Here is a 17222-nt window from a genome sequence, read left to right on the forward strand (position 1 = left end):
ACTTTATATGGCTTTTGGCAACTAACTTTCATAATAAGGTGCATTACCACAACCGACCTCAGTTCATCTTTCAATCACCCACGTGGGCATATGTTCCTAAAAATCAATGAGGAGATGGCACGTGGGTATATGCTTCTAAAAACTAATGAGGAGATGGGAGAGGCAGGACTTGCATCGCGTTCTGTGTCACAAATAGAATCAACTTCTATTTTAGCGCCTGGCAACGTAGACGCTCGTTGGCGCGCGCGAGCAGCTTGGGTGCAATGATTGAATAACATGTATGTGTACATTTATTTAGCATTGCTCGCACACGCCACGCGACCGGTGTGGCCAGCACGTTAGGGCAAAACCCAAAACATGCACCCCTTGGGTTCCCGAGGACCGAGTTTGGGAGACGCTGGCCTAGTGTCTGCTGCTTTTTGTTTTTGCCTTTTAATTAAGACCTAGACAACCAAGTGAGGGGAGTTCCTTACTAATTAGTGGCCTTAAGTCATCAATCAGGTACTACTTTCTTTAGAGCATGTGTGTCAGCCGCGGGGCGTTCTATTAAAGGCAGCGGACGGTTGAGGAGCTTGAATGACACATCTCCCGTTACGGGGCCACCCGGAGAACGCCATGAGAGGGAGAAAGAAGTTGAGTCCCAAATGGCATCACATTGCCTATATAGTGCACTCTTGGACCAGGACTCTGGTCGAAACTAGTGCACTCTATAGGGAATAGGATGTGTTTTGGGATGCAAACAGTCAGAGCTGTGCTGCTAGGCCAGGCTAGTGTACCTTCACACCTAACGTGCTAGGAAGCCACACTCCCACAGAGGAAAGTACTAGGAGTCACTCTTCATCCACTGCTATGGAATCGAAGTGGTGATCCAAGTAAGATTTATTCAGGAGAGATTTATGCACTAAATAATTCAACATAGATGCTGAAAGTTAATGTAATACATTTTCATGTCAAGAGTGCCAAGTATGACACTGGTGTGGGTTGTCATTTAGTTAGACTACTGGGCCCAGTCAAAAGTCTTAAATCATGGGGGATCTCCCCATGTCCCGGCTCTTAACAGGGAGTAAACGAGTGTACACTTCGGAGTGGACCTGGAAGTGTCCTCGAGTGATATAATGACTGGGACAAAGTCACCCCTCAGAAGATAGAATTATGTATATTGAGGTGAAACGAGGTAAGCTGGCCATCAGCTGGTATGATTCATCCAGAGCCCTGTTCATTATCCGACTTCCTGCCAGAGTGAGAGATTACAACAGTGTCACTGAACTTGAAGTGACCGGTTGCGTTCATTAGGCATCAAATTGAGAAGAAAAAAACCCACACTGAAACGGGAAGGGACCACCTGGACTTGTCCATTTTGTTTTCCGTTTCAAAACGCACCGTTTTAAATGGAAAGTTCTTGTCAGGTGTTTGAAAGTAGAGTACAGAGCCAGCTTCTTTATGATACCAAACCAAAGAACTCTGCCGAAATTCAATTCCTACAACTTCAAGCCAAAAAAACTAGCCTGACTGGCCTCCCAATACACAGAGCAAGGTGATGTACGATACTACAGCTCTGGGCCTCCACACACAATGATCTCCTGTCAGACAAGGAGCAGACTCATTCTTCTTCCTTAATGCTCAGCCCCGGTCAACGAGACAAGGCCGTTCGGTCCGTCCTGCAAGGCTGTCACTTTGAGAGTAACCATATACTCAATCTGCGTCCCAAAAGGCACCCTATACCAACATATTTATACACTATATGGTAATAGGGTGCCATTTGGGACGCAGGCTTAGAAGAGATGTGCCTTGGCGGTGCCCCCTTTCGCTAGGGGTGCATTTTGGGAGGGGTACATTGACAGAAGCTTAGGGACCCTAAGAGTGGAGAGGCGGTGAGAACATGAGGGGTAGAGGGTGGGGTACAGCTACTTACGTCTGTGTCGGGACCCTTATCCGCACCGGGGCAAGAGAACGTGACAAACTCATGGCACCTCTTGTGGACCACGAAACAGCAAACTGCAGAGAGAGAGAGAGAGAGAAGAAGAGTGAGTCAACTTGATTTGTTTTACTGTATCATAGCTTTAGCAGATCTAAATTAGCCTGAAGTCTTGCAAGACATACAACAGACACCACTAAGAGCAGAGTGGGGAAAAAACGATGTCTGGCTAATCATCTCTCCAGATGGCTTGTACAGCCTATGGCAGCCAAAGTACTGTACCACTACCTCCTCACTGTCTCACAGGCCTTACGGGCACACACAAACACACACAACGGCACGGCACAGAGCTCCTAATTCTCACAGCATCATTGACTACACCCAGTGTTTGGCTACACTAGCACCACATTGGAAACCGAGCTGAGCTCAGACACTGGGGGATAATAGTGGTGGTGGAGCTGAGTATTGGCTGCTTGAATAATAGATAGTCTCTGATGGCTCTGTCTTTTAGCTTGGCTACAGGTTGCTGGCTGTGCCTATAGATCTCTCAGAATTGTAGCTATACCTTTTGTCTCCGTCTATCTCTTTCCCTCTCTCCGAACTATAGTATACTGAACAAAAATATAAATGCAACATGTACAGTGTTGGTCCCATATTTCATGGGAAAATAAAAAATAAATGTTGTTAGCTCTATGCTAAATGTTGTTAGCTCTATGCTAAATGTTGTTAGCTCTATGCTAAATGTTGTTAGCTCTATGCTAAATGTTGTTAGCTCTATGCTAAATGTTGTTAGCTCTATGCTAAATGTTGTTCGCTCTATGCTAAATGTTGTTCGCTCTATGCTAAATGTTGTTCGCTCTATGCTAAATGTTGTTCGCTCTATGCTAAATGTTGTTCGCTCTATACTAAATGTTGTTCGCTCTATACTAAATGTTGTTCGCTCTATGCTAAGTGTTGTTAGCTCTATGCTAAATGTTGTTCGCTCTATGCTATATGTTGTTCGCTCTATGCTAAGTGTTGTTAGCTCTATGCTAAGTGTTGTTAGCTCTATGCTAAGTGTTGTTAGCTCTATGCTAAATGTTGTTCGCTCTATGCTATGTGTTGTTCGCTCTATGCTAAATGTTGTTCGCTCTATGCTATATGTTGTTCGCTCTATGCTATATGTTGTTAGCTCTATGCTATATGTTGTTCGCTCTATGCTAAATGTTGTTCGCTCTATGCTAAGTGTTGTTAGCTCTATGCTAAATGTTGTTCGCTCTATGCTATATGTTGTTCGCTCTATGCTAAGTGTTGTTAGCTCTATGCTAAATGTTGTTCGCTCTATGCTATATGTTGTTCGCTCTATGCTAAATGTTGTTCGCTCTATGCTAAGTGTTGTTAGCTCTATGCTAAATGTTGTTCGCTCTATGCTAAGTGTTGTTAGCTCTATGCTAAATGTTGTTCGCTCTATGCTATATGTTGTTCGCTCTATACTAAATGTTGTTCGCTCTATACCAAATGTTGTTCGCTCTACACTAAATGATACCACTGTAGATCAATAGCATTGATGTTCAGAGATGCACCGCAGTTAACAGCTACCACTAGTAATTGTTAGCCCTTTGACCTTTTCATGACCCAATTACTCAACAGAACCAGCCTAGCGGAGTATCGGCTGGGCCTACATTTATTCAGGAAGTCTGATCTGGCTGAAACCCAGTAAGCATCAAGGCCAATGTCTCATGTTAACATTAATGATGGCCAAATCAATATCAACAACCCTGTCCCATCTCACCACCTCCCATCCCTGAGATACTGGCTTGCCAATAACCCCGCGAGACCACAACCCATAACTTATATTACCACAGCCACCCATATGAAAGCCGCCACACCGTAAATCCAAATGATCAATAACTTCCATAAATCTGCAGTATAGCCGGCAAATGGTCTGAAGCATCCAGATCATTACGAACTGCCACACGACGCCACAGAGTGCTATAAGCGAGTAAACAGTGAGTAGGGTCGCAACAAACCAACGCGCAATAAAAACAATCGCTCAAATTCTATCCCCTATTCACAGTCATTTGGTTTCTGAAATCACATCGCGTAATGATATACAGGAGGTAGACAATTTTCATTTGCGTGGCACAACTTGCTGTGAGGCCGAGAAGGAAGACAGTGCGCCGTCAGGCCCCAGCAGTCAGAGAGATATACAGCGGTCTGTAATCTCTAATGAATGCGGAGGAAGAGGTGTACTATGGTCTCTCTGAGGGATTAAATACGTCCATAATAATGAGACACATTAGTCAGACTAAAGTCTCGCAGCAGTTCAGTGGATGTCTATTCTATTTCGGTGCTCCCAAACTGCTCTGAGAAGTGCCTTTATTTGATGTATTTTTAGGACAACTTTAGTGGAACCTGCTGCTCCAGAAGAAATTGGGTCATTCTGAACAATAGGGAACATTGCTGTTCAGCTAAGACGGTAAAAAAGCACATGACCCAACCTATAACCTGCCCTGAAGTGATTGTTTCTTTATGAGACTTTCCTCGCTAGTGGTTGAAAGAGAAAGGTCAAAGGCTGAAGAGGTTACGGCTACATCTCCATGGATACAGGCCCTGGTGGCCTTATTAGAGGGGCTATCTGCCAGTGGAACTAGATCCACTGTTCTCCTACAGGCCGAAAGGAGCACTTACTGTAGGGCTTCACCACTCATCCATCACCACCGCCATTTTGGAGCAACAGTCTCATTAGGCGCCTAAAGCACAGACAAGCCTTAATGCAACTGCACTGTTGCCATAGGTTAACGCGATCCGTTTTGTAGACTTGTAAATACAGGGGAACTGTATTGAGCGATGATTAAAAGCTAATAGCATGCCCTTATTAAACAGGGTTTCACGGTTCTATGAGATGGGATGAGCTGAGCATGCAATGGCTGTACTTGGATCATGGAAACTGTCAATGGCTGTGAATCACTACACAGTTCCTGGATCCGGAGCAATGTGGACAAAGTGGTGGTTTTGCACATCTGCACTTGGATCAGAACAAGAAGTACAGTTAAAGGGATAGTTCAACCAAATTACAAAATGACACATTGATTTCCTTACCCTGTAAGCAGTTTATGGACAAGGTATGACAGCAAGCCATGCTTTGGGTTTATTTCCCTGGCACTGTTTCCAAATGCTAACGTTTTTGCATTTGTGGCACAAATCCCATCCAAGTCCTGGTAGCGTTATTAGCATTTTTGTACAACATATCCGAACCCTCCGAAAGCATCTCAAATTGGTTGTGAAGCTCAACAAAGTCACTTATAGATGATTTGAACATGATGCGTGAAAAAATGCTTACATCTGAACTGTAACTTGAATGGGAGTCATGGTACCAATATTATAATTTTGAGCATTTGGAAACAGTGCCAAGGAAACTTAACTTCTTAAGGATCCGCCACAAATCTCTTGCATATTCTTGGTACCATTTCAATGGAAACACTGAAGTTTGTGGAAATGTGAAAGGAATGTAGGAGAATATAACACATTAGATCTGGTAAAAGATAATACAAAGAAAAAACCAACCGTTCTTTTGTATTTTTTTGTACCATCATCTTTGAAATGCAAGAGAAAGGCCATAATGTATTATTCCAGCCCAGCTGCAATTTCGATTTTGGCCACTAGATGGCAGCAGTGTATGTGCAAAGTTTTAGACTGATCCAATGAACCATTGCATTTATGTTCAAAATGTTGTATCAAGACTGCCCAAATGTGCCTAATGTGTTTATTAATAACTTTTCATGTTCAAAACTGTGCACTCTACTCAAACAATAGCAAGGTATTATTTCACTGTAATAGCTACTGTAAATTGGACAGTGCAGTTAGATTAATAGGAATTTGAGCTTTCTGCCAATATCAGATATGTCTATGTCCTGGGAAATGTTCTTGTTACTTACAACCTCATGCTAATCGCATTAGCCTACGTTAGCTCAACTGTCCTGTGGACGGGACACCGATCCCGAAGAAGTTTTCAAACCTTATCCATGGACTGCTTACAGGGTAAGGAAACCAACATGAACTATCCTTTAATAACTGTAGACGGATCACTTTTAGGCTGTACCTAGATCAGAAATAACAGACTCTAAAAGATAGCAAGACTTTGTACGACTTGGTGAGGTTTCACAAGGCTTTGCTTTCTCGGGGAGAAGGAGAAGTAAATGAGCCGGTGAAAACGGCATTAGAAGAGCAGAGAGAGAAAATGTCATGTTGACTTTTAATGAAGGGTCTCGCTGTGATCTCATTATCATCAATTATGGAGGGGCCACAATGTAATGTGGATTTTACAATAAATACTTATATCTTCAAATACCCCTCCAGCAGCAGAACAAGGGATAATTATCTGAATGATAATGTCTCTCTTTCCATGCAATCGCTCCCGACTCCAATCAAACCATGCCCATGCTAATGTTATGGCGGATGGTTGCAATTCAGAGACGTTCGTTTCTTGACCTTCGGCAAGCATGGCATCCCATTGCCGGCTCTAACAGCAGGCTGTTCAACGTCACTCCGGCTCAGTCCCTCCACTGTTTCTTTTAGCGCAAAGCATATAAACAGGCACGCACTTACCGGCTTTTGCTAAATAATCGTGGGATTACGGTGAAACTCGTTAAATGGATCATTGACTGTTTAGAACAGTTAGCCGCGTATGAGGAACATGAAAACGAAAACCTAGGTTTGTTGAAAACTTCCGGTACGAGGCAGCATGTTTTTTTGTTTTGTTGATGTACTTTTAGTTAGAACATTGTGCGAGCTTGACCATAACAAAAGTAATTGCAATAATTCTATTGATTTACAATAACCACACTTTAAGTTGCACAAAAGTGCTGGTTCTAATGGTGAGGTGAGCCTCCAAATACAAGTCTACTGAACTCTAGCTGAAGGCCTGATAGTCACTTCTGTGTGTCTCCGTGTGTGAAGTGCTCTTGAGAGGCGAACATGAGAACGTGTTGAAGAGCAGAGCGCTCTGCCTCTAACCCGACTGTGTCAGGTCTTCCATGTCACGCCAAAGAGACGGAGGAGAAGTCAAGGATAGGGGAGCGGGACAGTCAGTCACCACACCAGGGAGAACGGGAGTCTGGAGACAACCTCCAATCCATGTGGCAGTGAATCAACTTCGACCCAGACATGGATAGTCAGAGGGTGGGTGGAGGAGACAGGGGATAGGAGGGAAGTGGTCCCGTGTGGCTCAGTTGGTAGAGCATGGCGCTTGCAACGCCAGGGTTGTGGGTTCAATTCCCACGGGGGGACCAGGGTTCAATTCCCACGGGGGGACCAGGGTTCAATTCCCACGGGGGGACCAGGATGAATATGTATGAACTTTCCAATTTGTAAGTCGCTCTGGATAAGAGCGTCTGCTAAATGACTTAAATGTAAATGTAAGTGACATTGGTAGAATGCTGCTTTCATCATAAACCAACCCGAGAGGCCATAAATAAGGAAACTCCCAAAACGCTGAAACACTAGGCACAATACTGCACAGTACTCAGCTATAATGTACCTAATAATCTTTTTCAAATCATACAGTAATTCTAAGAGATTCAAATCGGTTTTATTTTATTTCGTGTGGTGCGTATTATGGCCTCAACTGTCTTATCTGTAATAATTTGCGTTGCAACACGGCGAAACCACGACCATTAAGACAATGACGACAACTATGACCACCATAGCAACGATAATGATGACGATACAAATGATAATGGTGATAATAATAATTATGATGAAAGTAAGGATAATAATAATAATAATATGATGAAGGCCGTCAGCGGTCAGGTTAGAATAATATCATAAACTAACATATCCAGAAGTGGAAAGGGTGGCAATATTTCCCCAAATCTACTCCTCTCTGGTATAATATAAACCAGGGCCTGAGTGGATGACAAAAGGAGTAACCATCCATCATGTTAAGTAACGTCGTGGAGGAGTTATGAAACTGGAGAAATAAATGAATTCAGACATTATTGTGTTGTGTGATTGATTCCCACTCAAGTTTGGCCAACTCCAATATTTCTGTTTTAAATGGGAAATAGGGAGAAGAAGCGATAGGTTATAGATTTGGCTTGGCCATCTCAGTGGTTGTAATAGTATAGATTCATTAATACATGTCTATTATCCGCATAAATCTGTGTGATCGGTGCAGTAAGGTCCAATGCAGTCGTTTTCTATATCAATATCAAATTATTTCTGGATAACAATTAAGTACCTTACTGTGATTGTTTTAAAATAGTCAAAAAAAGAGTCAAAAAAGCTTCTTCACAAAGTGCATTTCTCAATAAATGATTTTGCTAGGATTGTCTGGGAGTGGTCTGAGTGGGGAGGGGAAAACTGAAAACTGTTATTGGCAGAGAGGTTTGAAACTTTCTTATCGGTCTATTAACTAATTTATCGCCTGGGGATATCACCAGGCAGGCCAAAACTCCATCCCATCAAAAACAGGCTGAAATTTCAGCCGCTTTTCCTTCCAAACAGCTCTTATGCTACAAGGGCATAATCATAATATATCATTTCTCAGAAGCTTGTTTGATGGGTAATTACAAAAAAATATATAAATCCCTCTATCGTCTTCATCTGCAATAAAACCTTCTGGCGTTTGGGTCATCAAGCTGAAATAGGTCTGTTAGAGCATAGCATAGCTTCAGTGACTTTTACAACCCAGAACTTCTGCAGCTTCGTCTTACCTAGGCATCATATAACCCATACAATATGCATCATATAACATGGACGAAGCTCCATTGTCGTGATGTGTTAGAGTGGGCTTGACTATACTATCGCTTATGTGATGGTCATCAAGCATTGGCTGATGTGAATGTGTTTACATTTGTCATGTCACTCAGTGTGAAAGCCATGAAAAGGGTTCAGACTTGTGATGTCAGGTTTATGATGTCATGTCATTACTGATTCAGAGACATAAGGGTTCCTGCACAGTGTTAACCAACTAGCTTCCTGTATGATGCTCTGTTTGCAGCCACTGTGAAAGGATTTAGATGTGTCATGTCAGGTTTATGTCATTACACATTCAGACGTACAGTAAGGGCTCCTAATTCCAGCTCAGTGTTAACCAACTAGCTCCCTATACTGTACAATGCTCTTCCTCTCCACCCACTGTACTGCAAAATCGGGTTTGTGTTCATTATTGCAAACTGTTGCAAGATGTTTAGCACAGCAATCTCTTATTGGACTAGTTCAGATAGAAGAAAACGGAGTGAAACGTGGAGGTACTGTTTCGTGCCTACTGAACACGGCCCTGGTGGAGGTTAGTAGGGTGGAAACTGTGATTCATCTCAGAGCAGCTTAGCTTAAAGTTACTGGAGTCTCAGCCGGGGCTAGCAGAGGTTTCATGAGGGAAATGGAGGAAGAAACTGCTCAATGTTTCCCCTAAATGTAATTCCCCTAAGAGGAGGCTAGTAATTCCTCAGTGCCGGGTGGTGAGTAGAGAGGGAGGAAAGGAGTTTAATCTGATTCCAAGGGAGGCTTTAGGAGGCTTGGGTAGTTGTTTAGTCACACTTGGGTGATCTGGGCCGGGTGAGAGAGTCACTGCTTCCTTGTGTGCCAAGAAAGGCAAATGGACAAACTCACATCCACAGCTGTGGAATTAACCGTAGGGTTAATTTATGTTCTGTAACTGGACCCCACACACACACACACACACACATAGACAGTTAACCCTTTACACTCGTGTGAATTGGCCTTTATGGATAGGGCTAAATTGAAATGTTTCTAACAGAAGTAATATGAAAAGTAGGGATGCACGATATAAATCGGTGAACATATCGGAATCGGCCCGATGTCTAGTTTAACGCCGATGTTAAAGCTACCGTCCATACCTATATAACATAGGTACAGGACATAATGACGCCACGTAACATTTTGCGCTACACGTGCAACACAGCATTACTAACCTAGCCCACAATGTCTGCTGTGTGGATCGAGCAGTAAACAAGTTTCAGCGAGACAACTCAAAGGCAAAATCCATTAAAGCCAAGATAATGGAATTCATTGCCCTTGACAATCAACTTTTCTCTGTCTTGGGTGATGTTGGCTTTCGCCGACTGGTTGTTCACCGGTACTCACTACGAATTGCGACATTTTTCAAACGTCGTTTGGATCTTTGCGTGTCAAAAAAGATACAGTAGCACTGTCAAAGCTGTACAAAAAAGTCTGCAAACAAGCAAACACCAGCCATGAACGATGTGTTTACAATCCGCGTTGGTAATAAAGCATCATTTGTTCGACCGCAACTTCTGGGGTAGCTAGCTTTAGCTTGGTACCTAGCTAGCACCAATACAACCAGCCTGAAAACAATTACCAGTAGAAACTGCAGTCATTTTTATTATTCTTAGTAATGATTTAGGAATCCTTGTGAGAGTAATTAAGAGCTAGGTTGCCACTTGTTGTTTGCCTATTGAAATTGAACTTCAGTTCATAGCAAGCTACTTAACCCTTTTGCCCAAAGCTAACGTTATAGGCAGCCAGCTAGCTTCATCTGGCTAGTGAGGCTCGACCGGACCGGGTTGTGCTGTGAAGCTAGCCACAATAAGGATTAGGCACAATAGTGGAATTTGCAGTTTGCCTTCAAAATATGTATGCCATTGACAGTGATGCAAATGAATACAAATAGTAGAATTATGCCATACTTTTCTTTTGAAGGCTAACCCGTAAAGTCCACAATTGTGACTAATCCTTATTGTGGCTAGCTTCACATAGATGGGTCTGACCACCACTAATCAAATAAGAACTGTCTTATAAATTATGGTTCTTTTAGATGATGACACCTAGCTATATAGTTAGCTAGCTATCTATAGCTACTGAAAGAGATGTCGTTTTGCTATGTTTTTGGGGAAGAACATTGTTTGCATCCATGAGGTAGCTATCTTTTTTTAATGACTAGCGCTGTAGGTGCGCGAGACAACTTTACCAGCATCATAGCATACCTATCGATGAATTGTTGTGACACATGAAATACGACTGATAGCGTAATCAATGTGTAATAACTACGTAAAAAAATTATGAACGCGGAAAATTATTATTTGACGTGCAGTCATATTCAGGTCCTGATTGGTCAACAAGCTTATTTGACACGTGAAAGTGTTATTTGACGTGTATCTTTTTTGACACACAAAGACCCAAACGGCGTTCCATAGAAATCCTGGTTGAGAATGAAAGACAGAACAAATGAGCAACGAAACAGCACATGAAGTAAGTGAAAGAAATAGGTTTTGATTATGTTTTACTGGTAATGGGAACATACGTAAATGCCAACAAAATACATTTTTGGTCAGTGTGGCGCATGTGTGTGTGTGTGTGTAACCTTTATTTAACTAGGCAAGTCAGTTAAGAACAAATTCTTATTTACAATGACAACCCGGATGACGTTGGGCAAATTGTGCGCCGCCCTATAGGACTCCCAATCACGGCCGGATGTGATACAGCCTGGATTCGAACCAGGGACTGTAGTGAAGCCTCTTGCAATGAGATGCAGTGCCTTAGACCGCTGCGTCCACGTGTGTGTGTTAACTATTTAACTGTACTAGAATGCTTAAAAGGCAGCTAAAAAAAATTATATCGGTATCAGGTTTTTTGGGATATCGGTATCGGCCAAAAATGTCATATCGGTGCATCACTAATGAAAAGCATATGCATAACCATGGTAGTAGTTGAAAGGGAACCGTTTGGAGATAATGGGAAAATTATTAGATCAAAAAGGTGAGGACACAACAGTTCACCTAACACAATACTGAATCCAAACATTACATTGTTGATTTTATGTGCATTTTAAATCAAATCAAATCAAATTTTATTTGTCACATACACATGGTTAGCAGATGTTAATGCGAGTGTAGCGAAATGCTTGTGCTTCTAGTTCCGACAATGCAGTAATAACGAACAAGTAATCTAACCTAACAATTCCACAACTACTACCTTATACACACAAGTGTAAAGGGATAAAGAATATGTACATAAAGATATATGAATGAGTGATGGTACAGAACGGCATAGGCAAGATGCAGTAGATGGTATAGAGTACAGTATATACATATGAGATGGGTAATATAGGGTATGTAAACATAAAGTGGCATAGTTTAAAGTGGCTAGTGATACATGTATTACATAAAGATGGCAAGATGCAGTAGATGATATAGAGTACAGTATATACATATACATATGAGATGAGTAATGTAGGGTATGTAAACATTATATTAAGTGGCATGTTTAAAGTGGCTAGTGGTACATTTTTACATAATTCCCATCAATTCCCATTATTAACTTCTTATGGCTGCAAGGGGCAGTATTGAGTAGCCAGTTAAATCGTGCCCATTTCAAACGGCCTCGTACTCAATTCTTGCTCGTACAATATGCATATTATTATTACTATTGGATAGAAAACACTCTCTAGTTTCTAAAACCGTTTGAATTATTTCTCTGAGTGAAACAGAACTCATTCTGCAGCACTTTTCCTGACCAGGAAGTGGAGCGTCTGAAATCGATGCTCTGTTCTTCTTCATGCCTATACATGGGCACAAGACCTATTAGTATACATACACGTCATACACCTTCCTCTGGTTGTCAAGAGGCTGTGAGAGAAGAAATGAGGTGATTATCTCGATCTGAGTTGGAACACATCATCTTGGAATCTCGTGTCCACCATTTTCGGTACTCTGAATAGCGCGAGCTGGACAGTGTGATTGCCTTTTGTTTAGCTTCCGTTATAGGCGACTACAATCTCCGGCTTTGATTTTATTTGATACATGTCACCATATCATCGTAAAGTATGTTTTTTCAATATGGTTTCATCAGATTATTGAAATTTTTTCGGGAGTTTTGCTGTGTTCCGTTCTCTTCCGTTTGTTGACATGGAGAGTGTCGTGGCACCCGGCTAGCGCGCTTGCTAAATGAAGAGGGAAAGTGTCCGTTCTGAATCCAAACAACGACTGTTCTGGACAAAGGACACCTTGTCCAACATTCTGATGAAAGATCAGCAAAAGTAAGACCCATTTTATGATGTTATTTCATATATCTGCCGTAGTCGCCGGCGCCCAAGTGTTTCTGGCTATTGTGCTAAGCTAATATAACGCTACATTTTGTTTTCGCTGTAAAACACTTGATAAATCGGAAATATTGTCTGGAATCACAAGATGCCTGTCTTTCAATTGCTGTACACTATGTATTTTTCAGAAATGTTTTATGATGAGTATTTAGTTATTTGGCGTTGGTGTCTAATTTTTCTGTCTGCTTTCGGTGCAATTTCTGACTGTAGCTGCAATGTAAACTATGATTTATACCTGAAATATGCACATTTTTCTAACAAAACATATGCTATACAATAAATATGTTATCAGACTGTCATCTGATGAATTTGTTTCTTGGTTAGTGGCTATTTATATCTTTATTTGGTCGAATTTGTGATAGCTACTGATGGAGTAAAAGACTGATGGAGTAAAAAAGTGGTGTCTTTTGCTAACGTGGTTAGCTAATAGATTTACATAGTGTCTTCCCTGTAAAACATTTTAAAAATCGGACATGTTGGCTTGATTCACAAGATGTGTACCTTTCATCTGGTGTCTTGGACTTGTTAATGTGTGAAAGTTAAATATTAAAAAAAAATATATTTTGAATTTCGCGCCCTGCACTTTGAGCTGGCTGTTGTCATAAGTGTACCGACGTCGGGCTTGCACGCCAAACAGGTTAAAGTGGCTGGAGTTGAGTCAGTATGTTGGCAGCGGCCACTAAATGTTAGTGGTGGCTGTTTAACAGTCTGATGGCCTTGAGATAGAAGCTGTTTTTCAGTCTCTCGGTCCCTGCTTTGATGCACCTGTACTGACCTCGCCTTCTGGATGATAGCGGGGTGAACAGGCAGTGGCTTGGGTGGTTGTTGTCCTTGATGATCTTTATGGCCTTCCTGTGACATCGGGTGGTGTAGGTGTCCTGGAGGGCAGGTAGTTTGCCCCCGGTGATGCGTTGTGCAGACCTCACTACCCTCTGAAGAGCCTTACGGTTGTGGGTGGAGCAGTTGCCGTACCAGGCGGTGATACAGCCCGACAGGATGCTCTCGATTGTGCATCTCTAGAAGTTTGTGAGTGCTTTTGGTGACAAGCCGAATTTCTTCAGCCTCCTGAGGTTGAAGAGGCGCTGCTGCGCCTTCTTCACAACGCTGTCTGTGTGGGTGGACCAATTCAGTTTGTCTGTGATGTGTACACCGAGGAACTTAAAACTTTCCACCTTCTCCACTACTGTCCCGTCGATGTGGATAGGGGGGTGCTCCCTCTGCTGTTTCCTGAAGTCCACAATCATCTCCTTTGTTTTGTTGACGTTGAGTGTGAGGTTATTTTCCTGACACCACACTCCGAGGGCCCTCACCTCCTCCCTGTAGGCCGTCTCGTCGTTGTTGGTAATCAAGCCTACCACTGTAGTGTCGTCCGCAAACTTGATGATTGAGTTGGAGGCGTGCATGGCCACGCAGTCGTGGGTGAACAGGGAGTACAGGAGAGGGCTCAGAACGCACCCTTGTGGGGCCCCGGTGTGGAGGATCAGCGGGGTGGAGATGTTGTTACCTACCCTCACCACCTGGGGGCGGCCCGTCAGGAAGTCCAGGACCCAGTTGCACAGGGCGGGGTCGAGACCCAGGGTCTCGAGCTTGATGACGAGTTTGGAGGGTACTATGGTGTTAAATGCTGAGCTGTAGTCGATGAACAGCATTCTCACATAGGTATTCCTCTTGTCCAGATGGGTTAGGGCAGTGTGCAGTGTGGTTGCGATTGTGTCGTCTGTGGACCTATTGGGTCGGTAAGCAAATTGGAGTGGGTCTAGGGTGTCAGGTAGGGTGGAGGTGATATGGTCCTTGACTAGTCTCTCAAAGCACTTCATGATGACGGAAGTGAGTGCTACGGGGCGGTAGTCGTTTAGCTCAGTTACCTTAGCTTTCTTGGGAACAGGAACAATGGTGGCCCTCTTGAAGCATGTGGGAACAGCAGACTGGGATAAGGATTGATTGAATATGTCCTTAAACACACCAGCCAGCTGGTCTGCGCATGCTCTGAGGACGCGGCTGGGAATGCCGTCTGGGCCTGCAGCCTTGCGAGGGTTAACACGTTTAAATGTTTTACTCACCTCGGCTGCAGTGAAGGAGAGCCCGCAGGTTAAGGTAGCGGGCCGTGTCAGTGGCACTGTATTGTCCTCAAAGCGAGCAAAAAAGTTATTTAGCCTGTCTGGGAGCAAGACATCCTGGTCCGCGACGGGGCTGGTTTTCTTTTTGTAATCCGTGATTGACTGTAGACCCTGCCACATACCTCTTGTGTCTGAGCTGTTGAATTGCGACTCTACTTTGTCTCTATACTGGGACTTAGCTTGTTTGATTGCCTTGCGGAGAGAATAGCTACACTGTTTGTATTCGGTCATGTTTCCGGTCACCTTGCCCTGGTTAAAAGCAGTGGTTCGCGCTTTCAGTTTCACGCGAATGCTGCCATCAATCCACGGTTTCTGGTTTGGGAATGTTTTAATCGTTGCTGTGGGTACGACATCGTCAATGCACTTTCTAATGAACTCGCTCACCGAATCAGCGTATTCGTCAATATTGTTGTTGGACGAATGCGGAACATATTCCAATCCACGTGATCGAAGCAGTCTTGAAGCGTGGAATCAGATTGGTCGGACCAGCGTTGAACAGACCTGAGCGAGAGAGCTTGTTGTTTTAGTTTCTGTTTGTAGGCTGGAAGCAACAAAATGGAGTCGTGGTCAGCTTTTCCGAAAGGAGGGCCTTATATGCGTCGCGTAAGTTAGTATAACAATGATCCAAGGTTTTACCAGCCCTGGTAGCACAATCGATATGCTGATAGAATTTAGGGAGTTTTGTTTTCAGATCAGCCTTGTTAAAATCCACAGCTACGATGAATGCAGCCTCAGGGTGTGTGGTTTCCAGTTTACAAAGAGTCAGATAAAGTTCGTTCAGGGCCATCGATGTGTCTGCTTGGGGGGGAATATATACGGCTGTGATTATAATCGAAGAGAATTCCCTTGGTAGATAATGCGGTCGACATTTGATTGTGAGGAATTCTAGATCAGGTGAACAGAATGACTTGAGTTCCTGTATGTTGTTATGATCACACCACGTCTCGTTAATCATAAGGCATACACCCCCGCCCCTCTTCTTACCAGAAAGATGTCTGTTTCTGTCGGCGCGATGCGTGAAGAAACCAGCTGGCTGCACCGACTCCGTTAGCGTCTCTTGAGTGAGCCATGTTTCCGTGAAGCAGAGAACGTTACAATCTCTGATGTCTCTCTGGAAAGCTACCCTTGCTCGGATTTCATCAACCTTGTTGTCAAGAGACTGGACATTGGCGAGTAGTATGCTAGGGAGTGGAGCGCGATGTGCCCGTCTCCGAAGCCTGACCAGGAGACCGCTTCGTTTGCCTCGTTTACGGCGTCGTTGTTTAGTGTCGCCGGCTGGGATCAGATCCATTGTATTGGGTGGAAGGCAAAACACAGGATCCGCTTCGGGAAAGTCATATTCCTGGTTGTAACGATGGTGAGTTGACGTTGCTCTTATATTCAGTAGTTCCTAATGTTCCTTACTGTACATGTTTCACCGCATTTGCTGATAACGAAATCTGAAAATATTCTGGATACATTCAGCAACATAAGACTATTCCTGGAAAATGTGGGGTAGGTGCAACAAATTAAGTGTGCACAGTTTTAAGCAATTTCAAAGACATCAACTTTAAGGTACTTTTTTCAGCTCTCCTACAGTAGCTGTGCCGTTGAGGAACTCAACGAACACAACTCTGCATCCTCGCCGTCACACAATCACTGTTGTTGTTTACGCAATCCAAAAACGTTCCATTATAAAATCGCAATCTGGATCAGGTGAGCATGATTTGAGAGCGTGTTCTATTGCCAACATGACTAGCTAACCCGTACAGCGAGCCAGAGCTCTGACGCCATGCATAGCATGTTACTCCACAGCCACTGTGTTCCAATTTAGGCGCTTATTAGCCATTTTCAACCTGTATTCAAGTACGAATGTAAAGGACTACACACCAGCATACTGTACACACACACATAAACACCAACACTAAAAGTGCTGTTGAAACTCAAGTGGTCACGGTTATTTGAGTGTCTTAACAGCGTATACCACATTATTGCTAGTTGAGTACTGCTCAAAACATAGCCCTGTTTGGAAGGCTCTGTCCTGTACAGCCAGTGTTTACTGCCTTGAAAAGACCAATCCAAAAGGAGAGAGGGAGGGGCCCCCTCGTGCAGGGAAAGGGTTGTCTGTTTCCAAGGGAACAAGCACAGT

At 43.3% G+C, this 17222-nt stretch overlaps 1 protein-coding gene across 1 annotated transcript in view; it reads right to left on the minus strand.

Moving 5' to 3' along the window:
• Positions 1-17222, minus strand: part of LOC120065642 (protein kinase C alpha type) — a 218668-nt gene that overhangs the window by 138618 nt on the left and 62828 nt on the right. Inside the window, exon 3 of the mRNA XM_039016710.1 lies at positions 1913-1995. Coding sequence (XP_038872638.1) covers positions 1913-1995 — 83 coding nt within the window. The remainder of the gene's footprint in view (positions 1-1912; positions 1996-17222) is intronic.

The sequence above is a fragment of the Salvelinus namaycush genome, chromosome 2 (assembly GCF_016432855.1).
Source record: "Salvelinus namaycush isolate Seneca chromosome 2, SaNama_1.0, whole genome shotgun sequence".
Lineage (NCBI taxonomy): Eukaryota > Metazoa > Chordata > Actinopteri > Salmoniformes > Salmonidae > Salvelinus > Salvelinus namaycush.